We start from the raw sequence: 26,671 nt of genomic DNA, 5'->3' as shown, positions 1-26,671 counted from the left end.
CATGTGCCTATATATTTCAGTACTGAATCAAACATAATTTTTTTTATTTTTAATCCAGATGACAATCTACCTATCATATTATTAATTTTAAAAAGCAATTCATGATTCAATGAAAAAGAAAGTGCATGGTCAACAAAGGATTACAATAGCCACTGCTACTAGGAACATAATACTTCTTCATAAACCCTCATATGTGTTGCATTGGGGAGAAAAAAAAAAAACACATCATTCTGGAGAAATTCCAAAGGAGACTAAAGAGAAAATAAAATCAAGAGCTCAAAGATACACCTTACTTTGCAAGGATGCAAAAGGACTTCTTTCTCATCCTCAGGCATAAGAACCATTCAGACATATGCATAATTAAAGTTCAAGCCAAACCTATCTGACAATTCTCTATTTCTAAATTGACCCATTATTTATGTAACATAGGATGATACCATCCCATTGAGCTATCTAAAAAGTATAAAAAGAATGTAAATATGGCAAATGTAAATCTCGTCCAACAAAGAAATTCCTTCCAGGGTATACCTATTCTTAATAAATGATTACTGAGTATTTAGTTATAAACACTCATCAGCAGTACAAACACTAAAGTAATGCAAATATCTGGAGTCTAGACCTGATTTTGCCATTGATTAAATCGTATGACATTACTACTCAATTCTAGATTTTCATCTGTAAAATGATTATTAACTTTATTTAAAGTAAGAATGGAGCATAATTTAAACAAATTCTCATTCTCCTTTACCTGACTCCCCTGCAGAAATAAAAATGTTCCATGGAGGAGGGATTTTTTCTTAAAAGTAGTAAAGGACTACAAGGCTAGGAAGTCAAGATGAAGAAGAGTATGGGTTTCCAGAACGGAAGCTTTGCACTCTAGGTCACTTCTGCTCTGGAGTCATTTGCTGAGTCTGCTAGGCCTCACAGCCAAAAGTCAGAATACAGGACCAATTAAGAATGGGAGCTTTAGGCTAGGGTTACAACTCAGTGGTGGAGTGCTTGCTTAGCATGTGTGAGGCATTGAATTTGATTCTCAGTACTGCATACAAATAAATATTAAAAACGAAAAGAATGGGAGCTTTGATAAACCACGCTTCTGCTTTGGAATTAAAATCTGAAAAATAATATTCTCATAATAAGAATGAACAAGAAGAGAGATAATCCACTCATGGAATGAGATTAAACTTCAAAAACACCCTTGCAAGTCCTGATAGTAAAAAAAGATGACCCCTGAGTAGTATTAACCTTAAGATGAACAAAGATGAAACAAACAAAAAATCTTCTCCAGAAGATACCACCATTGTATTTTGAGCACCTATTTTTCCTAATTCAGTATCTGGTATTCAATCAAATAAACCTTGGCACATCAGCAGAAAAAGACAAGTTGAATCAAAACAGCTAAATCAATGGGCAACAAAATAAAATAGGATCCTCTAGATAAATCCCAATATAAATGTGGCAGGAAATGATGCTGGGAAAACTGGATATCTATACAAAGAATGAAGTTTGGATCATTACTTTATACCATTAACTCAAAATGAATCAAAGATCTAAATGTAAGATCTAAAATTATAATGTGAGAAGAGAAGGGCCCAATGCTCTCCAAGAGTTACTTTTTGTTCTTCTCTCTTTGACAACCATGGTTGCCCCAAAATATTTCGTGGTCAGCCAAGACTACATCAGACACCCCTTAGTCATGGCCACTGGAAGACATTTTGCTTTGGCTGTCACAAGTTTCAGTGGCATGTCGATCCCAGATAACTCTGTCCCACAGCTTCTCTAAATAACTCAAGCCCTCTGCAGCCACTTCAGTTGCCCCATCTGTGAGAAGCCCCTTCTTACCCATGACCAGGTAGAAAATCTGTGGTTAGCTGGCAAGACACTGCTTATGCAAGAGCCCAGGCCGCCTTTTGATCTATATAAGCAGGCTTCCACATTTGCTTATTGGAACAGTCTGGGTACTGCTTCCCCTAATGCTGTAACATAAATCCAAATAACGCCTCTTTTGGATGGTTAAATTTTGCCTATTCATGATTTCTATCTCAAGTAGAGCAGGTTCAGCTGATAACCCTGAGGCTGTTGGCACTGAAAGAGGCCAGCAGCAAGGGATGGTCACACTGAGGGTAGCTAGCAGCAGAATAACTGTCGGGAGCAGCAAATAAATCATTACTTTTCTAACTCGATAGCCTTGAACAGCAGACTGCTGCTTCTGGGAATCTTTCCCTGTAATGGTGCTGAAAGACACACCAATTTGCAGGTGGCCACTGTTAATGGGGCAGATTCCATGCCTGGCATGGAATTTATGAGTTCTACAGCTTTGAATTCTGATGCCTGCTGCCCTGGGGTCAAAGAAATATGGGCATCCTCAATAGCCTTGAGGCACCAGCTGTCTAGAGGAAGAGAAGATACTGTGCAAGTGATAAGACTCTGATCAATCCATTTTCCCCACAGCTTCTCAGTTCTTGTTTATCTTAAAAAAACTTTTCTCAATAAATCCCTTTGATGTGCTTCCTTATAAATAAAGGTTGGTGGGCTTTTTCTCTTTGTTAGGGATTACGTCTAACCACCCCCCGTCCCGCTGTAAACTATTTTTCGTGTCTTTTATTTCTCATTATTACTTCAGACATTTATTTTCTCAGCTTGCTCCAAACCTCCATCTGGTTAACTGTTCCCTCACTGTGCGGGACACAACAAGAGAAGAACAGTAGGTAGCCATGGATAGCTACCAGAAACGGCTAGCTGCAGCTGCTGGAAGAGTTCCAGCAAGTTCTGGTTGTCAGGAGAATGCTGATGAGGACTGCTAGGAGCCGAAAGTCACTGGTATTCAAAGCTCAGAGCTGCTAACAGTAAGGGAGCTGCACTTTAGCTATTTGTGATTTCTATAATTTATAAGTTCTTAAACTGAGCAAAAGAACCTTCAGCAGATTAATGACAACAATACTTAGAAGAAATGTAAGAGAAAAGTTTTAGAACATCAGAGTTGGTATTTCTTAACTATGACACCAAAAGCACACACAACAAAAGAAAAAAAGACAAATTAGACTTAATCAATCTTAAAAACCTCTGTGCATCAAAGGACACAGTCAACAGAAATGGCATAATGGAAGAAAACATTTGTGAATCATACATCTGACAAAGAATTAAAATCCAGAATATATAAAGAATATATACAACCTCAATAAGAAAAAAAAAAACCCTGATTTTAAAAATGAGCAAAGGATTTGAACAGACAATTCTTCAAAAAGGATTTACAAATGAACAGCAAGCACATGAAAAGATGTTCAATATCTCACTAAGAATTACAGAAATACTGACCAAAACCACAATGATGCCAGGTGTGGTGGCACACACCTGTAATCCCAGCAGCTCAAGAGGCTGAGACAGGAGGATTGAGAATTCAAAGCCAGCCTCAGCAAAAGCAAAGGCTAAGCAACTCAGTGAGACCCTGTCTCTGAATGAAATACATAAAAAGGCTGGGGATGTGGCTCAGGGGTCAAGTGCTCCTGAGTTCAATCCCTGGTACCAAAACAAACAAACAACAAAAAACAATGATACACCCATTAAGATGGTCACTAATAAAAAAGAGAGAGAGAATAACAAGTATTGGTGAAGATAAGAAGAAATTAGAACCTTTGCATACAGTTGATGAGACTCTAAAATGATGCAGCCACTAGAGAAAACATTATATTTTCTCAAACTTAAAAATAGATTTACTATAAGATCCAGAATTCGCCTGGCACAGTGGCGCACACATGTAATCGCAATGGCTCAGGAGACTGAGGCAGGAGGATTGCAAATTCAAAACCAGTCTCAGCAACTTAGCAAGAACCTAGGCAATTCAGACCCTGTCTCTAAAGAAAATATTAGTAAGGGCTGGGAATGTGGCTCAGTGGTTAAGCACCGCTGGGTTCAATCCCTGGTACACAAAAAAAATAAAAAATAAAAAATAATCTAGAAATTCTACTTCAGAATATGCCCAAAAGAACTAAAATTAGGGTCTTAAGAGTTTTGCGTGTATCCATTTTCATAGTACAGGCTAAGAGTAGCCGAAGGCAGAGGCAAGCCATGTGCCTATTCATAGATGGATAAAAACATGCGTGTGCTTGTGCACGCGTGCGCGCACACACACACACACAGTTTTTGGTGGTAGTACTAGGTATTGAACCCAGGGCCTCAGTCATGCTAGGTAAGTGCTCTACCACTAAGCTGCATCTGTGGCCCTTTCTAATTTATTTCATTTTGAAACAAGCTCTAGATAAATTACCCAGAGTGGTGATCCACTGGCCTTTCAAAAGAAAGGCAATTGATGTTATAGAATGCTATAACATAGCTGAATGTTGAGGACATTATGTTAACTGAAATAAGTCATTCACAAAACAGCATACTGATCATGTGTGGGTAGCACACACCTATAATCCCAGCAATTCAGGAGGCTGAAGCAGGAGGACCAAAAGTATACACAATATAATTCTACTTAACTAAAGTACATAGAGCAGTCAAATTAAAAAAAAAAAAAGTGGAATGGTGACTGCCCATATTTTCCTTCTGCTCCCTCTATCTCCTGATCAACTTTAGTGATTCCCCATGGAGCTCTGCAGGTATGGCATGCCTTTATTTACCTCTTGAAAATTATAAGCAATTGATTATCTTTTCAATAGCAGTTATTTCCTGATCTGTTGACTTCACCATATCTGAATAATAAAACTGACCTTTTAAGAACACTGATACTCACATAGCCAAAGTTAATTTTATGCTGAATAAAGTCAAAACAAAAAACAAGGAGTATAGCAGCATAATTCCATCCATATAAAATTCAAATTCATTTAGAATGTCAAAAAGCAAATCACTAATTGTTTATACAGGATCTCACTACTGTACTGAGCTAGTCTCAAGCAATCCTCCTGCCTCAGACTTCTGAGAGCTGGGATTACAGGTGTATGCCATGCACCCAGCTATCTTTTTTTTTTTTAGTTGTAGTTGGACACAGTACCTTTATTTTATTTATTTATTTTCATGTGGTGCTGAGGATCGAACCCAGGGCCTCACACATGCTAGGCAAGTGCTCTACCGCTGAGCCACAACCCCAGCCCTGCACCCAGCTATCTTCATCATTTTAATTGTGCAGATAGTTTCACATGTGTGTGTGTGTGTGTATATATATATATATATATATATGTCAAAACTCATGAGCCCAGAGGCTCAGGAGGCTAAGGCAGGAGAATAACAAGTTTGAGGCCAGCTTCAACAACTTATTGAGGACCTAAGCAACTTAGCAAGACTCTTGTCTCAAAATAAAAAACAAAATGGGGGCTGGGGATGTGGCTCAAACGGTAGCACGCTCGCCTGGCATGGGTGGAGCGAGCGCTGGGTTCGATCCTCAACACCACATAAAAATAAAATAAACATATTGTGTCCACCTAAAACTAAAAAATAAATATTTTTAAAAAAATGGGCTAGGGATGTAGCTTAGTGGTAAAGCACCCAGTACCAAGGGGGCAGGGAACTCATCAAACTATACACTACAAATAAGTGCAGTTTACTGTACATTAAGTACATATCAAAGCTGGGGTTAGGATACCTACAGAAAAGACCTCACACTTTCCAAAGAATAATAATGACAACTTACAACAGTTCCACTTAGAATTTCATGACAAAACCATGTGAAAGCATAAGCGTTCAGTAGAAAATATAGAATTTTGAATATTGGCCTTTTTCTGGGCTAGCAATATGCCATACAATACTCTCTACAGAAGCTAGGTAGCCACAGTGAACAGCAGCTCAAGTCAGCCACTCAATCACAAGGGTCAACAATCCCCACTCTAAGAGTACTGGGTTGGTAGGCTATGATGGTGTTTCCTAGGTTAAGTATGTTAAACGCATTTTTGATTCAAAATATTTTCAACTTATGATGTGTTCATCAGAATGTTATACCATCATCAAGTCAAGAAGCAACTGTACAACTTAGTTCTTTCTGAATACAAATGATGGAAGCCAGAAAACAATGGAAAAGCTTTATGGGCTGCAAGAAAATAACTGCAAACTTTAAAAGCTATAGCCAGAAAAATTATTCTTCAAAAATGAAAACAGGTGGGGATATAGCTCAATGCATGCACAAGACCCCAAGTTCGATCCCCAGCACCATTAAAAAAGAAAAGAAAAAGAGAACAGCTGAGGACGTAGCTCTATTGGCAGAGCCCTTGCCTGGCATGCAAATAAAATACAAAATGGGGCTGGTCAAATGCCCGAGTTCAATCCCTGATTACCCACCCACAAAAAAAGAAAGAAAAGTTCAAGCCTCTGGCAAAAGAAATCAAACATCTAAATAAATGGAGAAACAGTCCACATTTGCAGACAAAAGACTTAATATCATTAAATATCATTTCTTCCAAATTTGATGGATAAATTTAATGCACTTAACCAAAATTCCAGCAAATTATTTTACAGATTTGGACAAAATGACTCTAAAATTTACATAGAAAGGCAAAAGACCCAGAAAAATCACAATATTGAAGAAGAAAAGAATACAGTCAGAGGACTGAACCACCCAACTTTAAGACCTATTATAAAGCTACAGAAATTAAGATGGTGTGGTATTAGTGAAAGAATAGACAAATAAATCTGACCAGAGAGCCCAGAAATAGAACCACACAAGTACAGTCAAACAATCTTTGACAAGGAGCAAAGGCAATATGATGGCAAAAAGTCAGTCCCTTCAACAAGTATCATGCAAGAACAACTGGACATCCATATATGGGGGAAAAAAAAAAGAATCTAGACACAGACCTTACACACTTCACAAAAATTATCTCAAAGACTTAAATATAAACCATAAAATATTAAAAACTCAGAGAAGACCAAAAAAAGTAGAAATTCTAGGAGACTTTGAGTAAAGTAATGGCTTTTTTGGGATGAGGATTGAACTAGGACCTTGCACATACTAGCCAACTAGCCCACACTCTACTAGTGAGCTAACAACTAAGGAGTGCTCTACCACTGAACTATATACCCCCAGGCCCTTTTATTTTGAAACAGGGTCTCAATAAATTGCCCAGACTAACTTGTAATTGCTGATGATGACTTAAATATATCACCAAATGATTATCTATGAAAGAACAACTGATAAGCTAGACTTCATCAAAATTAAAAACTTCTACCGGGGCATAGTAACATATACCTATAATTTTAGCTCCTCAGGAGGCTGAGGGAGGAAGATCATGAGTTTAAGGCCAGCCTGGGAAACAAAGCAAGACTCTGTCTCAAATAAATAGGGAAGCAGGTACAGTGGCACATGCTTATAATTCCAGCTACTCTATAGGCTGAGGAAAGAATATCACAAGTTAGAGGCCAACTTGAGCAACTTAGTGAAACATTGTCTCAAAATAAAATTTAAAAAAGAGACAGAGATGTAGTTCACTGGTAGAGCATCCCTGGGTTCAATTCCCAGGATTTCAAAAAGAGGAAAAAAAAAAAAAGAGCAGGGGAAAGTAAGTATCCAGATAGACACCTCACAAAGAAGACCTTGGAGATGGCAAATAAGCCTATGAAAAGATGCTCCATATCTTATGTTACCAGAGAAATGCAAATTAAAACAATAATTAGATACCAATATACACCTATTGGAATGACAAAATCCACAACACTAACACCACCAAATGCTATTAAGGATGTAGAGCAATAGAAACTTCTCTTTCACTGCTGGTCAGAATACAAAATAGTAAAGCCACTTCAGATGACAGCATGGCAGTTTCTTATAAAACTAAACATACTCCTACCATATGATCCAGAAATCTTACTCCTTGGTATTTATCCAAATGGGATGAAAACTTAAGACCAAACAAAAACCTACACATGGATATTTGTAGTAGCTTTATTCATACTTGCCAAAACTTAGAAGTAATCAAGATGTCCTTGTAGGTAAATGGATAAACTGGTACATCCAGAAAATGGAATATTATTCAGCACTAAAATGAAATAACTATTAAGCTGTGAAAAGACATGGATAAAATAAAACTTCAATGCATATTAGTAAATTGAAAGAAGCCAATCTGAAAGGCTATATACTACATGATTCCAACTACATGATATTTTAGAAAAGGCAAAAACGATGACCACAGTAATAAGATCAGTGGTTGCTAAGGGAGGGGATGGGAGAATGATAAACAGGCAGGGCAGAAGTATTTTTGTTTTGTTTTGGTACTGGGAACTGAACCCAGGGGCCCTAAGCTATAACCCCAAGACAATGGGGTTCTTTCTTTCTTTCAAGACAATGTCTTGCTAACTTGCTGAGGCTGGCCTAGAACTTGTAACCTGCCTGCCTCAACCTCCCAATGTCTGGGATTAGAGATGTATGCAGCAACATCCAGCAGGGCAGAGGATTTTTAGGCCAGTGAAACTATTCTGTATGATACCATAACGGTGGATACCTGTTATCACACACATACATACACATACACAAACCCTAGATTGTACAACACCAAGAATAAACTACAAGATAAACTGTGGACTTCAGGTGATAATGACATTTCAACATAGGGTTATTTGTTGTTTAGAAATATACCACTCTGATGCAGGACAGTAGGAAAGGTTGTGAGTATATAGGAATTAAGTTTGTTATCTAAAAATAAAACAACAACTGAATTAAAAAAAACAGGATGCCCTGAAAGTTATCAAAGAATTTGGAAAATATTTGGTTCCTCAGTGTAGCCTGAAATGGTGAGTGGCTTGTGCATAAATTCTTCAGTAGAACAACAGCAAAGACTTTACACTCAAATTTCCAAAACTTCATACACTAAGAAATAGTGAATAAACTAGAGACAAAAAGTGTTCACTAATTAATAAAAGTAAGATCTCAGAAATAAGGCCTCTAAAAATGGCATAGGGTGTACCCCAGTAGTGGAACATCTGCCTAGAACACTGGGTTTGAACTCCAGCACCAAAACAACAACAAGAAGGCTGGGGTTGTGGCTCAGCGCTTTCCTGGCACCTATGAGGCACTGGGTACCATCCTCAGCACCATATAAAAGTAAATTAAAAAAATAAAGTTATAGGGCTGGGGCTGAATAACTTTATTTTTTAAATAAACTCAGTAGCAGAGTGTTTGCCTAGCACGTGACGTGTGAGGCACTGGATTCAATCCTCAGCACCACATAAAAATAAACAAAATAAAGGCATTCTGTTCATCTACAATAACAACAACAAAAAAAATAATAATAATAAAGTTATAAACAACAACAAAAAACAAACTTCTAGGAGATGGGGCTATAGCTCAGAGGCAGAGCACTTGCCTATCATGCAAGAGGCACTGGGTTCGATCCTTAGCACCACATAAAAATGAAACAAAATAAAGGCATGCTGTCCATCTACAGCGACAAAAAAAATAAAAATAAAAAACTTCTAAAAGCTATCCAAAAAAAAAAAAAAAAAAAAAAGATTGTGTTAGATTCTGAATCTTTTTAAGAGTATTTATGGGTTGGAGATATAGTTATGTGGGAGAGCCCTTTGAAATGGCTCACACCTGTATTCCCAGTTGCTCAGGAGGCTGATAGGAGTATCTTGAGTTCAAAGCCAGGCTCAGCAACAATGAGGCGCTAAGCAACTCAGTGAAACTCTGTTTCTTTTCTTTTTTTTTTTTTTAAGAGAGAGAGAGAGAGAGACAGAGACAGAGAGAATTTTTTTAATATTTATTTTTTAGTTTTCAGCGGACACAACTTCTTTGTATGTGGTGCTGAGGATCGAACCTGGGCTGCACGCATGCCAGGAGAGCGCGCTACCGCCTGAGCCACATCCCCAGCCCGAAACCCTGTTTCTAAATAAAATACAAAATAGGGCTGGAGATAGTGCCCCTGAGTTCAATCCCTGGTACCCTCCTCCCATCCCCCAAAACAACACCGCATATATCAATGGAATACACACAACAAACTCAATTTAACATATTTCACCATAATATGGCGTATTATATGTTTTCATTAAAAGGCTACGAGAATCTAAAAATTAAAAAGTAGGGGTTGGGGATGTGGCTCAAGCGGTAGCATGCTTGCCTGGCATGCATGTGGCCCGGGTTCGATCCTCAGCACCACATACAAACAAAGATATTGTGTCCGCTGAAAACTAAAAAATAAATATTAAAAAATTCTCTCTCTCTTTAAAACAAAAATAATAAAAATTAAAATTAAAAAGTAAAACTAAAAAGAACAAAAAATTAAATAATAAAAAAGCCTATAAGACTCTCATAAGGGTTTTTCCTCTGTTCAATGAGGCAGCTATGTTAAATTTTGTCTTTAGGTTCAAGATAAAAAGAAGATGCAAATTACACCACTTCCCTGGAATATCTCTTCAGTAGAGCCATTTCAGCAGAATTCAAAATGGCTCACAAAAATGTTTTATTTGGCCATTAAAGTTCTTTTTGTAATTTGAATATATATATTTGAAACATTCTTTCTTTGGTTCAGCCTCTGTCCTGTCACTCATTTTCCTAAACCAACCAATTCACTCATTCTTGTTATTGATTTGTCCCCAAAAGAACTTTGGTTCTAATCTATATTGTATCTTTTAGAACTGAAGTTATACTTAAGAGTCCTTTCATTTAAAATTTCTTTATGAAATTCTATAATATATTTGTATTAAAAATTGATATTTCCTTTTCTTTCAGTCTTTCTGTTTTGAGGGTTGCATGTCTTTTCAGAATGACACTAAATAAGTCAAAAGCAAATAGATAATGGCTCATTAATGTTACTAGTTATCTACATATAATTGTTTGATAGGATAGATATTACTAAGAATTGGATAAAGATATGATCAAATGTGAAAAATTGGGTTTGGGGTTGTGGCTCAGTGGTAGAGTACTTGCCTAGCACACGTGAGGCATTGGGTTTTATCCTCAGCACCACATAAAAATAAATATATAAAAATAAAGGCATTGTGTCCACCTACAAGTAAAAAAAAAATTTTTAATGTGAAGAACCATTCCTTTTTATTATTAATATAATACTTCTGCTTTGAAATTATTACTAATTGGCAATATCTATAAGCTACTTCATTCCATTAAACAAATGCACACATTCACATGCATACAATTATGCAATCACATTTTGAGAAAAATGTTAAAATTTGCATGCTTTATATAGATAAACCAAAGTGATGCTAGCAGATTTGAAACTATATATTAGAATTTTATATGAAATATCATGTCACAAATGGAAAATGTTTTCTTATACAGCTAATTCTACAAACATATACCTGACAGAGTATAAGGGAAAAATTGGTATAAAACTTTCAAGTGATAATTTTCTATGTAGTTACACTCAAGCCATCTATAATGATAAATTAAAAGACTCTTTACCTGTTAGACCTGAGTTCAGGCACTCAAGAGTTTCGTATTTCTCTTGCAGAAGCTGATGGCAATACTAATCCCTGCACTGTGTAGGGAGGTACATTCCTTGTACTGGCTTAAATGCTAGTGATTTCACCAACCCTTGAAGTGCAGAACAGTAAAAAAACAGTTTTCAGCCGTTTTTCTTACTGATTTCTCATTTTTTAAATATTACAAAGTAGGATCTCAAATAGGTTTTCTTAATTAATTATATTTAAAAGACAGTGCCTTAGTTTAAAGAGACACATGCCAATAGGTCTTTCAGGATTACTGCATATATCACAAGATGGCCTTTTTACACCCATTAAAAACTCACACAAAGAAGCAACAGTTTTATGCCTTCAAAGAATTTTCTGATTTTACCTTAAAGCAACAAAATTTAGTGGCTACAAATATCTAAATCAATCTTGCAGAAAGCCAATTGTAAGCATTAATGGGTACTAGAAGTGTGATAAGTTGGATCAAATAATGATGTCTTATTTACTCATTTATTTCCCTGTCATCAGCATACAGCTTGGGAAAGAGCTGGCACTGAAAAATCATAACTGCTAATTTTGAAGAAACAACACATTATATTTCCCCAGAAGGTAAAAATCACTAATTGCTAATATATTTAAGGGCAAATTAAGATCTGTGTGTGTGGGCTGGGGATGTGGCTCAAGCGGTAGCGTGCTCGCGTGGCATGCATGCAGTCCCGGGTTCAATCTTCAGCATTATATACAAACAAAGATGTTGTGTCCGCCAAGAACTAAAAAAATAAATATTAAAATTCATTCTCTCTCTCTCTGCCTCTCTCTTTAAAAAAAAATTAAAATAAAAAAAGATCTGTGTGTGTGTATGTATGTGTGTAGTATACAAGGCCAAATCTAACCCTGTTGCTGACAAATTTTAAAATACCACATTAATACCATTTCCCATTTTCTTATACTCTAAAACTAAATGGGTTTCTATATGACTCCAGGTTTTTCGTGTTGCTATAGAAGAGAAGAGATGAGAAAAGTACCTTACCTAATTCTGAAGGAAAATAATTTATGTACTTAAAAAAGTTTCATATTGTATTTGAATCTGTCTCCAAATCCTTTCATTTTCTATAAATGTGTATATTTCTCTTGAGTCACTTATAGAACATTAACTTGGCTTCCCTAAGAAATGAATCACTGGGCTGGGATTGTGGCTCAGCGGTAAAGCGCTCGCCTACCACATGTAAGGCCCTGGGTTTGATCCTCAGCACCACATAAAAATAAATAAGTAAGGGTATTGTCTACAACTTAAAAAAAAGAAAGAAAGAAAGAAATGAATCACTGGGGCTGGGGTTGTGGCTTGACAGTAGAGTGCTCGCCTAGCCCGAGCAAGGCGCTGGGTTGAATCCTCAGCACCATGTAAAAAATAAAATAAAATAAAGGTTTTGTATCCAACTACAACTAAAATGTATATATTAAAAAAAAAGAGGGCTGGGGATGTGGCTCAAGTGGTAGCGCGCTTGCCTGGTATGCGTGCGGCCCGGGTTCGATCCTCAGCACCACATACAAACAAAGATGTTGTGTCTGCCGAAAACTAAAAAATAAATATTAAAAATTCTCTCTCTTTAAAAAAAAAATTAAAAAAAAAAATTAAGATTCTCTCTCTCTCTCTCTAAAAAAAAAAGAAAAAGAAAGAAAATTTTTTAAAAATAAATAAATAAAAAATAATAATAAAAAAAGAAATTAATAATTATAAATTTAGCACAGATAATTCAGTTATGCACACTCAAAACTTTTGACCTCTGAATTCTTTCCTGGCTTTTTAGTAGAGGAAGATAAAAAACAAATCAAGTTCACACTATGTCAGCTGGAGGATGTACATTTAATTTTCTGGATCTCTGGGCACCATTTTAAAACCCTATATTGAATTTCAACGTTCTCTACCTATATCAAAGAAAGCTTGCCTTGATGTAATTGGATGAAGTAATTCCATTTTCTTCACAGTTAAAAATAAAAATCATCCCTTCATTTACCATATAATTTTTAAGAAATTGGCACTCACTCAAGTCCATTTGAAGTATATGTTACTTTAAACTTAAAACCATGGCAGTTCACCTTCACAATCAGCTGAAAATAACATAATCATGGCAATAATATGCACAAAAAACTGCTACTACTTCAACTTGGTATGGACAAGATAATTAAAGAAAAATACATGACATAAATGTTGCCAGAGCAAGGCTTATACCTGTAGGCTAAATCAAGAGGATTGTGAATTCCAGGCCAGCCTGGACAATTTACCAAGACCCTGTCTCAAAATAAAAATAAAAATGACTGACAATGTAGCTCAGTGGTACAACCGCCCTGGTTCAATCCCTAGTACCACCAAAAATAATAATGATAATTTTTTTTGCCAGGTCTTGGAATAAACCTTGTATGCTTCTTTTCAGCATTAATGTAAAGGAGAAAAGAAATAACAATACAAAATGTAAATTGAAAGATCAAATTTTTAACTTATATCAAATGAGAGGACTTAAGAGGAAGTCTCAGAGTAAACAATCAACCATTCTGATAAGAAATGCCAAGGTAAAGTCAAAAGTAAAAGGCAATTCAGCTCCAATATTAATGTACTTGTATAAGCTTATATCAAACTTGACATCTTTTTCTTTTCAAATTTTTTAAAATATTTACTTTTTAGTTGTAGTTGCATATCTTTAATTTATTTATTTAGTTTTATGTGGTGCTGAGGATCAAACCCAGGGCCTTGCCCAGGTTAGGCGAGCACTCTACTGCTGAGCATGTCACATCCCCAGCCCTCTTTTTTTTTTCTTTTTTTAAAATATTTATTTTTAATTGTAGTTAGACACAATACTTTTATTTTATTTATTTATTTTTATGAAGTGCTGAGGATCGAACCCAGGGCCTTGCATATGCTAGGTGAGTGCTCTACTCCAGCCCCAAATTTGACATCTTTTTTTCTTTTAATATATTTTTTTTAGTTATACATGGACACACATCTTTATTTTGTTTATTTATTTATTTTTATGTGGTGCTAAGGATCAAACCCAGGGTCTCACATGTGCGAGGCGAGCACTCAAACGCTGAGCCACAACCCCAGCCCAAACTTAACATCTTTTAAAAGTGAAGCTTGGGGCTGGGATTGCGTTCAGCAGTAGAGCGCTCACCTAGCAAGTGCAAGGCCCCTGGGTTTGATCCTCAGCACCACATAAAAATAAATTATAAATAAAGATATTGTGTCCAGTTACAACTAACATTAAAATTTTTTTTTAAAAAAGTGAAGCTTACGTGAGAATAAGATTTGGGACTCAAACTGATTATATCTTATAGAAGTTCAAGTTCTCATGTTAAAGATATTAATAGTTTTCATACTCTATGCCACTCTTCATTTTAACATGTTTTTCCTGAAAAACCAGTCCTATCGGGCTGGGGATGTGGCTCAAGTGGTAGCGGCGCTCGCCTGGCATGTGTGCGGCCCAGGTTCGATCCTCAGCACCACATACAAAGATGATGTGTCCGCCGATAACTAAAAAATAAATATCAAAATTCTCTCGCCTTCTCTCATTCTCTCTTTAAAAAAAAAAAAAACAAAAAAAACAGTCCTATCATCTAGCCTTCTAACCTTCAAATTTGTTCTCATAAAGTATTTTTCTCTTAATTATAAGTTAAGACATTATCTTAAAAATTTAAATCTAAAGTGTGGAGGAGTAGAAAAACTCATATAAACTAAGCTCCTTTAATGAAACTTCCATGTTCAAAGTACTTAATTTTTAAAGTAACTCATCAGCTTTATTATATATATTGTTATACTGATTTTACAGTTACGAAAATCTGATTTTATTATGGTCTTAAAAAAGTTAATGCTTAAAGCAGAATTTAAGTTGTGACATTTCTGCATCTCAATAAGATTATACTACTCTGGGCTGGGGCTATAGCTCTGTGATAGAGCACTTGCCTAGCACATGTGAGGCACTGGGTTCAATCCTCAGCACCACACAAAAAATAAATAAATAAAGTTATAAAAAAATGTAAAAAAGAAATTATACTATTCAAATATTTCTCTTTTTTTCTTAGAGAGAGAGAGAGAGAGAGAGAGAGAGAGAGAGAGAGAGAGGGAATTTTTTTAATACTTATTTTTTAGTTTTCAGCGGACACAACATCTTTGTATGTGGTGCTGAGGATCGAACCCGGGCCACATGCATGCCAGGTGAGCATGCTACCGCTTGAGCCACATCCCCAGCCCTCAAATATTTCTCATAAACATCTTTTGTTTTTGTTTCCCCCCCCAAAAAAAAAATCTATAAAATATTCTTTTCTTTTCTGAGTGTGTATTTGTGTATGTCTATGTGTGGTACTGGGGATTGAATCCATGGGTGCTCTACTACTGAGCCACATCCCCAGCCCTTTTTATTTTGAGACAGGGTCTCACTACCCAGGCCGACCTCAAAACAGCAATCCTCAATCTCCCAAGTACCTGGGATAATAAACATGCGCCACAGCTCCCAGATTTTTCTATTTTTAAGGTAACAAACATTGACATCTTAACCTGAAAGTGTGTATCACATGTACACACACACACACACACACACCAAATTAAAATGAAAAACAGCTTTTACCTTCATCTCCTTCTGGTGCATATGAAGCTGTAATAATGTCAATATCAGCACAATTCATCACAATCTGATTGGTCGCCTGTCTCACCTAAAGGGAAAAGAAAGCAATCAAAAATAGCCTATATTAGTAATATGTACATCTTCATTTTGGACTAATATTGCAGGCAATTTACTGCAGTCTTAACTGCCAGACTTAACTAAATCTGGACGAGTATTTATGCATCAAAGGTAGAAATAAAAGAACAGTCTTAATATAATTCATTATTTTCCAAGTTATAGTTTTTGTTTTATTTTGGTACTAGGGATTGAACCCAAGGTTACTTAACCACCGATTACATCCTCAGCCCTTTTTAATTTTTATTTTGAGACAGGGTTTCACTAAGCTTCTCAGGGCCTCACTAAATTGCTGAGGCTGGCCTTGAACCCCCAATCTTCCTGCCTCAGCCTCCTGAGTCACTGAGATTACAGGTGGGTGCCACAGCACTCAACTCCAAATGTTTCAATAACATTTATTATTATTAATAAATTTTTTAAATAATTTAATAAATTTATTTCACACTATTTAAACATCTAACCAATGAAACAAATAAAAGCATCTTTTCTCCCTACACTGGGATTTAAAACAATTTTAATTAATTTTTTTTATTTCAAAATTTTTTTAAATTAGAAAACTTTTTTAAATTTATTTTTTACTTGTAGTTGGACACAACACCTTTGTTTTATTTATTTATTTATTTTTATGTGGTGCTGAGGATCGAACACAGGGCCTCTCACACATGCTAGGCAAGGGCTCTACTGCTGAGCCACAACCGCAGCCCAGAAAACACTTTTTATGTGTTTTTTTAGTTGTAGATGGACACAATATTTTTATTTTATTTATTTTTATGTGATGCTAATGATGGAACCCAGTGCTTCACATATGCTAGGCAAGCACTCTACCATTAAGCCACAACCCCAGTCCTAGAAAACATTTTTTACATACTGTAAATTACATATTTTAACCCAGCATGAGGTTTTCTCTGAGGATACAAGAAAAAGGTATATCTCATATTATAAGGTCAAAACTTCATAAGAACCTATTCAAATATTTCTTTTCCCAAAGAAACACTATTCCCAAATGTAATGACCCACACTAATAACCCACGACCCAAGATAAAATTGGTTTTTAAGATTATCTTATTTTCTTCTGATCCAAAAAACTAAAATATAGTGGTATCCCCCCGCCTTTGTCCATGGTTCCCTGGCAGCCTGAAAATTCTAGAAGTAACAATTCTTAAGTTTTAAACTGTCCACTTTCACATGATAAAATCTCATTCTGTTTCTTCTGGGAATCAGCAATTTGTCTATCATTGCCAGGTTGTACACACTACCACAGTTAGTAACTTAAAAACCTTAAAAGCTAGTCTAGGTTATCAGATTGACTACTGAGTTCTGAAGTGCTTGTATTCAAATATTGACCTTATTTAACTTCATAATGGCCCCAGGGTGCAAGAGTAGTGATACAAAGGAGGTATCTAGGTATTAACCATGAAGGACAGTTTAACTCTGGTACAATGTGGCAACACTGCAGGGCATATGGGGGAAAACACAGTATATAAAGGTTCAGTACTACCTGTGGTTTCAGGCATCCACTAGGGATCTTGGAACATGTTCCTCATGTACAATGATGGACTACTGAATAGACACAATGAAAAATCCATTCCATTCTTCCTCATGCCCTAAAGATACCACTATCCTAAGGCTAATGTATCTCTTTCCCATGTATGTTTCAGTACTTTAGATACACATATATAAGGACCTATAAATAATTTTAATTTTACATAAATGGTATCAAAATGTGTACAATCTTACAAACTTTCACACTTGCTTTTTTTATTTAGCACCCCCCCCAAAACACAAACACACACTGGCAGTGAACTCAGGGGAGTTTTTCCACTGAGCTACATCTCCAATCTCTTTAATTTTTTTTTTTTTTTTGAGGTAGCGTCTCACTAAGTTGTTGAGGTTAGCCTTGAACTTGCAATGTTCCTGCCTGCCCAAGCAGCTACAATTATAAGGAGGTGCCACCATTCCTAAATCATTTAATATTATATTTGGGGGACAGACAATGCTTATAGAAACTAACGTAATTAATTAATTTTTTTTAATTTTAGTTGTAGATGAATACCTTTATTTTACTTTATTTTATATGTGTTGCTGAGGATCAAGCCCAGTGCCTCACAAAGACTAAGCAAGTGATTTAACTCCAGCCCCTAATTCATTAATTTTTGATATAGTAGTATTCCATTCTTTGAATAAACCAATTATTTATCTAATCCCTTCCTAAAGGAAGTAAGTAAGGTTGTTTCCACTTTTTTGTTTAAATGATGTTCTTGTTTGAAGAAAATAGTACTACAATAAACATCTTGATCCATGCTTTCTCATACACACATGGAATAATTATTCCAGGGAAAGTAGCCTAACTGTGAGCTTTCTGCAACTCAGGAGGCAGAGGTTGGGGGATTGCAAGTTCTAGAGCAGCATGGGCAACTTAGCGAGACCTGTCTCAAATAAAAAAAAAAAAGGGAAAAGGGGCTGGGGACTAGAGATGTGGCTCAGTGGTAAAGTGCTTGCTTGGCATGTATGAGGCACTGGGTTCGATTCTCAGCACCACATATAAGTAAATAAATAAATCAAAGGTCCATCAACTGTGCGTGCGCACGCATGTGTGTGTGTATATTTTAAAATTCTTTTTTTTTTTTTAAAGAGAGAGTGAGAGAGAGAGAGAGAGAGAGAGAGAGAGAGAGAGAGAATTTTTAATATTTATTTTTTTTTAGTTCTCGGCGGACACAACATCTTTGTTGGTATGTGGTGCTGAGGATCGAACCCGGGCCGCACGCATGCCAGGCGAGCGCGCTACCGCTTGAGCCACATCCCCAGCCCTATTTTAAAATTCTTAAAAAAAAAAAAAAGGAAAGGTCTGGGGATGTGTGGCTCAGTGTAGAGACCATCTGAGTTCAATCCCAGCACCACAAAAAGTAAAAAATTACTAAATAACATTGTTTACTAAGCATCTTTTCATATATTCGTGTGTATATATGTATGTGTGTTTATGTGTGTGTATATATAATTTTTTGTGTGTATACACATTCGCATTATTAAGTTTTTCCTCTGTGAATTGCTTGCTTAAAACCTTGACCCTAGGGGGCTGAGGCTGTGGCACAGTGATAGAGCGTTTGCCTTGCAAGTGTGAGACACTGAGTTCAATTCTCAGCATCACACATAAATAAATAAAGGTCCACACATCAAAAAATTTAAAAAAAAAAAAACTTGCTCTTAGGGCTGGGGCTGAGTGGTAGAGCGCTTGCTAGCACATGTGAGGCACTGGGTTCGATCCCCAGCACCACATAAAAATAAATAAATAAATAAAATAAAGATATTGTGTCTCACTACTACTAAAAAAAATATTAAAAATAAATAAATGAATAAATAAAGGTATCATCTCCAACTACAACTAAAAAATAAATATTAAAAAATAATAATAATAAAAACCTTACCCCTAAACCAGGTTCAATGGTGCATGCCTGTAATCCCAGCAACTCAGGAGGCTGAGGCAAAGGGATCACAAATTTGAGTTCAACCTAAAAAACTTAGCAAGACCCTCTTTCAAAATAAAAAAACAAAAAGGGCTGTGGATGTCACTTAGTGGTAGGGTACGAAAGGTACAATCCCCAGTACCACCAAAAAAATAATAAACTTGCCCCTAGAGTATGCACAGGGCACTGGATTTGAGCCTTAGCACTACAATAAATAAATAAACCCTTGACTATTTTTCAATTTGGAAATAAGCCTGATTATGTACACTTATTTTGGTGCTTTAAACAAATCTGAAATTCATTCTCAGATATATGAATGGTCTAAATCTAAAATAAGAATATAAATAGAATAAATATGCCTACTGGGGCCAACCAGGCAGTTGAGTACAGCTGGCCACTTGGAAGCTATATATAATCCCCTAAACCCTTAAAGAAAGGAGAGAGTAGCTATTTCTTGGAGTCATCCAATTTTGCTATAGTAAAAAGCAAACAGTGTTGAGAGACCCTATAATTAAAAAAAAAAGGAAAGAAAAGTCACAAATTCAGATTTCATACGCAATCTCCCAATTTTTTTTTAAACATTTATTCTTTAGGTATAGATGGACACAACACAATGCCTTTATTTTTATGGGATGCTGAGGATGGAAACCTGGTCCCACCCATGCTAGGTGAGCGCTCTATCGCTGAGCCACAATCCCAGCCCCCAATCTTCCAATTTTTAATTGATGAAAACTAATTTAAGATTTTCATAAACAATGTGTAGACCAAACAAAACTTGTATGAAGATCAATTATGTTCTAATACTATTGAATGAATCACGGGACTAGGTAAAGACATTGGAGTAATATGATATTTGTATGTAAATGCTGTATTTATGGGCACTCATTTTATTCATAACCAATACATAACTGTTTTTAAATATTTAATTTTTTAGTTATAGTTGGACACAATACCTTCACTTTATTTATTTATTTTTATGTGGTGCTGAGGATCGAACCCAGGGCCGCACATGTGGGAGGCGAGAGCTCTGCTGCTGAGCCACAACCCCAGCCCCAATAACCAATACATATTTAAACATGATAAACTATAAACTAAAATTACCTGGTCTAAATCACAGATAAGGGCTAATGGATGTAGTTTAGTGGTAGAGCACTTGTCCAGCATTTGCAAGGCCTGGGTTTAATCCCTAGCCCACTAACAAAATAAATAAATAATATTAATGTTATTAATATTAAGCCTGTTAACAGGCTATCAAAATCTCTAACACTGGCTGGGGATGTGGCTCAAGCGGTAGCACACTCGCCTGGCGTGTGTGCGGCCCGGGTTCGATCCTCAGCACCACATACCAACAAAGATGTTGTATCTGCCGAGAACTAAAAAATAAATATTAAAAAATTCTCTCTCTCTCTCTCTCTCCCACTCTTTCTTTAAAAAAAAAATCTCTACCACAGGGAGGGCAGTGGCGCACACTCGTAATCCCAGAGGTTTGGGAGGTGAGACAGGAGAATCCTGAGTTCAAAGCCAGTCTCAGTAACTGCAAGGCACTAAGCAACTCAGAGAGACCCTGTCTCTTAATAAAATACAAAATAGGGTGGGGATGTGGCTCAGTGGTTCAGTACCCCTGAGTTGAAGCCTCAGTACCCAAAAAAAAAAAAACCTCTTAACACAGGGCTGGGGGATTTGGTTCAATAGATAGTGCTTGCCTACCATGCACAGGCCCTGGATTCAATCCACAACACCATACCCCCCCCCAAAAAAATATAGATATAGATATAGATATATAAATTATATAAATATATAGATATAGATACAGATATATAAATTATACAATTATATATATATATATCATAGAACTACAAAGTGAAACTACCTTGGCTTATTTTAAAAAAAAATTTGGGGGGGGGAGTGAGGCACAGTGGTACACACTGTAACCCCAGCCACTCTGGAGGCTAAGGCAAGAAGAAATCAAATTCAAGGTCAGCCTGAGCAATTCAGTAAAAAACTGTCTCAACAAAGAAAAAGGGTTGGGAATGTACAGTGGTAGAGTACCACTGGGTTCGATCCCCAATACCACGAGAAAAAAAAAAAAATCTGGACTATGGGTGTGGATCAGTAGAACATATGTTTCCATGCCCACAGCCCTGGGTTCAATCCACAAGGGGAGGACAGAATCTTTCTCATAAATCTTCTTTCCTTCTTCTTTTTTTTCTTTCTTTCTTTTTTTTTTAATATTTTTTTTTTTTTTTTTTAGTTCTTGGTGGACACAGCATCTTTGTCTGTATGTGGTGCTGAGGATCGAACCCAGGCCGCAAGCATGCCAGGCAAGCACGCTACCGCTTGAGCCACATCCCCAGCCCCTCTTTCTTTCTTTCTTTAAGACAGGGTCTTGCTAAGTGCTCAGGGCCTCACTAAATTGCTGAGGCTGGCTTTGAACTCAAGCCTCCCAAGACACTGGGATTCCAGGTGTGTGCCACTGTATCTGGTAAATTTGCTTAGGCATTCAGCTTTTCTATGAAGTGGCAACATTCCTTTTTACTGTATGTTTCACCAGAACATATCCAAACAGCACTAAAGCCTTTACACCAAATTGGCCATTTCTGGTATTACATTTGGACCAAAAAAATTTTTTTTAATTGACTTAAATATAAAAATCTTAAAAATTAAAAATAAGGGGCTGGGGATGTGGCTCAAGCGGTAGCACGCTCGCCTGGCATGCATACTGCCCGGGTTGGATCCTCAGCACCACATACAAACAAAGATATTGTGTCCGCCGATAACTAAAAAATAAATATTAAAAATTCTCTCTTAAAAAAAATTAAAAATAAAATCTTAATTGACTTGAAAATCTCAGAAACCAAGAGAAAAATGAAGCACTTATTTGGATTTGCTCCAAAGGGCAAAATGAATAAAAATCTTTCAGGGGGCTGGAGCTGTAGCTCAGTGACAGAGTGCTTACCTAGCATGTGTAAGGCACTGGGTTCAATCCTTAGCACCACATAAAAATAAACAAATAAAGGCATTCTGTCCATCCACAACTACCAAAAAAAAAAAAAATTTTTTTTAATCTTTCAGAATTTGGAGCTGGGGCTGTGGATGTGGCTCAGCAGTATAACACTTGCCTAGCACATGCTGGGTTCAATCCTCAGCACCACATAAAAAATCTTTCAGAATTTGAGGTTTATGTTAACAGAATACCAGTGGTTTAGTTACTGGTCTTAATCCTTAATAAGCAACACATTGTCATTCATCAACTTCTACAATGAATTTTAATGGTAACCAAGTAGTTAATCTGCCAATGTCCAGACAGCTTTATAACATACATTACATTTGCCAAATAACAATTGGCACACTACTACCACTACCATCCTGAGTGAAAGTTTTAAAAATGTGTACTTTGTAAAGCTGAAGTACACAATATCCAATTACAAGTGCATTCTAATTCCTCCTATATTTAGAAAAAAACCTACCTATTTGTACTAATGAATTAAGCTGTTTGTTACTTAATAGTTACTGATTTTTTTTTTTTCAGGATACTGCCATTTTTGAAAAAGTAGGCAAGAAGAGCCAAAAGACAGAAAAAAAAAATACTTATCTTAAAAAAGGAACTTGGGGGGGTGGATAGGAAGGGCAGCAGAATAGACATTATTATTGCTGTATGTATATAGGTGACTGTATGACCTATGTGATTCTGCAACCTCTACAATCAGAAAATGAGAAATTATACCCCATTTGATTCAAATGTATGAATTTTCAAGATCATTGTACTGTCTTGTGTAGCTAATAAAAAAAAAATGGAACTTGGGGGCTGGGGTTGTGGCTCAGTGGTAGAGTACTCACCTAGCATGCACAAGGCACTGGGTTCAATCCTCAGCACCACATAAATGTAAACTAAAGATATTGTGTCCACCTAAAACTAAAAAATAAAATATTTTTTTAAAAAAAGGAACTCGGGCTATGGTTGTGGCTCAGTGGTAGAGCACTTGCCTAGTATGTTCAAGGCAGTGGGTTCGATCCTCAGCACCACATATAAAAAATAGATTAAAAAAAAATAAAGGTATTAAAAAAAAACTCAACTTCAATTTTAAGTTACTATATTGTTCCCATATTGGAGATGCACTAATTTAAAAAGCTGACCAAAAAATGTAAAAAAAAGTGCTTGTGTTAGCACTTGCTGATACATAGTAATCATTTAATAAATGTTATTAACACAGAGATTAAATGTATTCTCGTACCGTGTACCAACATTCACTTACTGGTTTATAAAGTACCTGATCCAAACGATATAAATGTTAGGAACTATGTGACATACTTTAGAGGATATTGGCATGTATGTACTACCCAAGGAAAGTATTTTTAAAATCCATGTGGAAGCCAGGCATACATCTGTAATCCCAGCAACTCAAGAGGCTGAGATAGAAAGATCACAATTTCCAGGCCAGCCTCAGCAACTTAACAAGACCCTGTCTCAAAATAAAAAATAAAAAGGATTGGGAATGTGGCTTAGTGATTGAGTGCCTCCGAGTTCAATCCCAGGTATCCTCCCCTGCCAAAAAAACCCACCACCAGGCATGATGGTGCATGCCTGTAATTCTAGAGGCTCAGGAGACTGAGGTAGGAGGATTGCAGGTTCAAATCCAGCCTGAGAAATTTATCGAGGCTGTAAGCAAAATAATGAGACTCTGTCTCAAAATAAAAAATAAAAAGAGCTAGAGATGTGGCTCAGTGGCTAAGCACCATTGAGTTCAATCCCTAGTACTAAAATAAATAAATAACAAGTAATAATTGAAATTAATCATAGCATTAAAATCTTCATTTTCCAAGTTTAAAATTGAAATGAAATGGCATATAAAGTGCATTGATAAGAAGCTCACTTTCCTTTATTTCACCTGTTACTATTAAAATATAGAATGCTACCATATCCTTTGTTTCAACTACAGGGTTAACTCTTTTTGTCTCCTATACAGAATGTACTTCAACTGAAGCACATACTAAGTAATGACTATACTAAAGAGGCAGCATGATCATTGGTAACAATTTCACAGTGGAAGTTTCCTATGAGCTAGGGAGGCAGCAATCTGAGACAAGTTTTCCTGAATGAGCCTTTACTACAATCACTACTAAGTAAGACTCAAGAGGTTTTGTTGTTATTAAGTTTTGTTTTCTAATTACCAAAGTCCAAAGATGTTCATAAAGAAAATCTCCAGGGGGCTGGGGAAATAGTTCAGTAGGTAGAGTGCTTGCCTAGAGTGCACAAGCCCTGGGTTCAATCCCCAGCACCACCCAAAAAAAAAAAAACCAAAAAACCACTAAGAAAATCTCCAGCCAGACACAATGGCACAGCAATTTAGGAGGCTGAGGCAGAAGGATCAAAAGTTTAAGGATACCCTAAGCAATTTAGAAAGACCCTGGCTCAAATTAATTAAAAAAAAAAAAATTTAAAAAGGGCTGAGGAAGGATGTAGCTCAGTGGTAGAATCCCCAGTACCACAAAAAAAGAAAATCTCCAAAAGTGACAATTACAATACCAATCAGTAGAAAGCCTGAGTCATGGGCTGGGGATATAGCTCAGGTGGTAGAGTGCTTCCCTTCATGCACAAGGAGGCCATGGGTTCAATCCCCAGCACCAAAAAAAAAAAAAAGAAAGGAAGAAAGAAAGAAAGAAAAAGAAAGCCTGAGTCACTTTGCCTAATAAGTGATTTCACTGCTAAAATTTTGAGTAACTATTGCCTTGGTGGAATAGTACACTAATTTCTTAAGTCAGTAAGAAGAATAGAATGAACTCAAAGTGTGCCAAGTTTTCTAACAAAAGAGACATAAAGAGTAAATAGAAGAAGGTCAAACAGAAGTACCCCTAAGGTAAAATTTCAAATCACACAACATATTGATATTTATATCTTGTAGCTACTTACATACTCATTAAAGTTTAAAATATATGGAGGAATAACATGAACCTATCTCCAAGAGAGAAGTTATTTTTCAGGGTGGTATCTGTGACATTTTATTTCCCCAAAAGCAGTCTGCACAGCCTAAAGTAAATGGAGCAAAATATTATATCTGGGTGGTAGATTACATCTCCATATATCTAAAATATTTCCTTGTTTAAAATAAAATTTTAAAAAGACTACAAATGACTAAATAAACCAAAAAGCCACATACTTATTATGATGTTTAATACAAAATCTCTAAAATCTGGACAGCTAATCTTAGTTAACAACACAGCTATCAGAAAGCTGAGTCCTTTGTCATTAACTCATGTGCAGATTAGAATAAGATTTACTTTACAATTAGAATAGGCTCATTTATGTGGCAAAGTTCAGAAGTTTCATAGATAATTTACTACACAAGACCACATTTATCCAGGTTGTATTAGACAATATCAATTATCCAGAACCAGGAAGTTAAAAAAAAAAAAAAAAAAAGCCTGGATACAAAGCCAGAATAGATGATACAAAGTCCATACAATAAAGCTCATATCCTTTACCCAGAATTCATCAAACTCTCTTGGAAACATTTTTAAGCTCAAACAAGTTTGTTTATCTGGTTACATAGATCTCTTCAGCTCAAATTCAGTGAAATAGAAGAGGGAAGAAATTATACAATAGGCAGCAGCAGGCACAACAGCAGCAAGAAGTAGTAGCAGCAAACAAATCAAAAAATTTTAAAAACCAGATAATAAAGTTAAAAAGTTATAATGCAGGGGCTGGAGATGTAGCTCAAGTGGTAGCGCGCTAGCCTGGCATGCACAAGGCACTGGATTCGATCCTCAGCACCACATAAAAATAATGCATAGTTTGAGGTAACACCTATGGTTCTAAATATTCTTGCATCAATGATGGATGTTCAGAATGATGTCCAGTATTAAAAAAAAAAAAGAAAGAAAAAAGAAAAGAAACCCAGAGTATGAAGAATTATAAAGCCTAAAAAGATATGAATTCACTACAGAATTCATTGCTAGGTATTAAAAAAAAGATTAACATATGAAACAGATTCTTACGCTTTTCTCACAGATACACTTCAAAAAACTGAATAGGTTTGGGTATATCTCAGTGGTGGAACACTTGCCTAATGTGAAAGGCCCTATGTTAATTTTCAGTACTGGAAAAAAAAGAGAGAAAGAAAGGGAAAAAAAAGAAAATCT

The 26,671-nt window shown here is 36.1% G+C and overlaps 1 protein-coding gene across 1 annotated transcript in view; it reads right to left on the bottom strand.

Moving 5' to 3' along the window:
* Nucleotides 1–26,671, bottom strand: part of Npepps (aminopeptidase puromycin sensitive) — a 92,665-nt gene that overhangs the window by 61,584 nt on the left and 4,410 nt on the right. Inside the window, exon 2 of the mRNA XM_078042139.1 lies at nt 15,963–16,047. Coding sequence (XP_077898265.1) covers nt 15,963–16,047 — 85 coding nt within the window. The remainder of the gene's footprint in view (nt 1–15,962; nt 16,048–26,671) is intronic.

The sequence above is a fragment of the Ictidomys tridecemlineatus genome, chromosome 3 (genome assembly GCF_052094955.1).
Source record: "Ictidomys tridecemlineatus isolate mIctTri1 chromosome 3, mIctTri1.hap1, whole genome shotgun sequence".
NCBI classification, from domain to species: domain Eukaryota; kingdom Metazoa; phylum Chordata; class Mammalia; order Rodentia; family Sciuridae; genus Ictidomys; species Ictidomys tridecemlineatus.
This window is presented reverse-complemented; position numbering and strand designations above follow the sequence as displayed.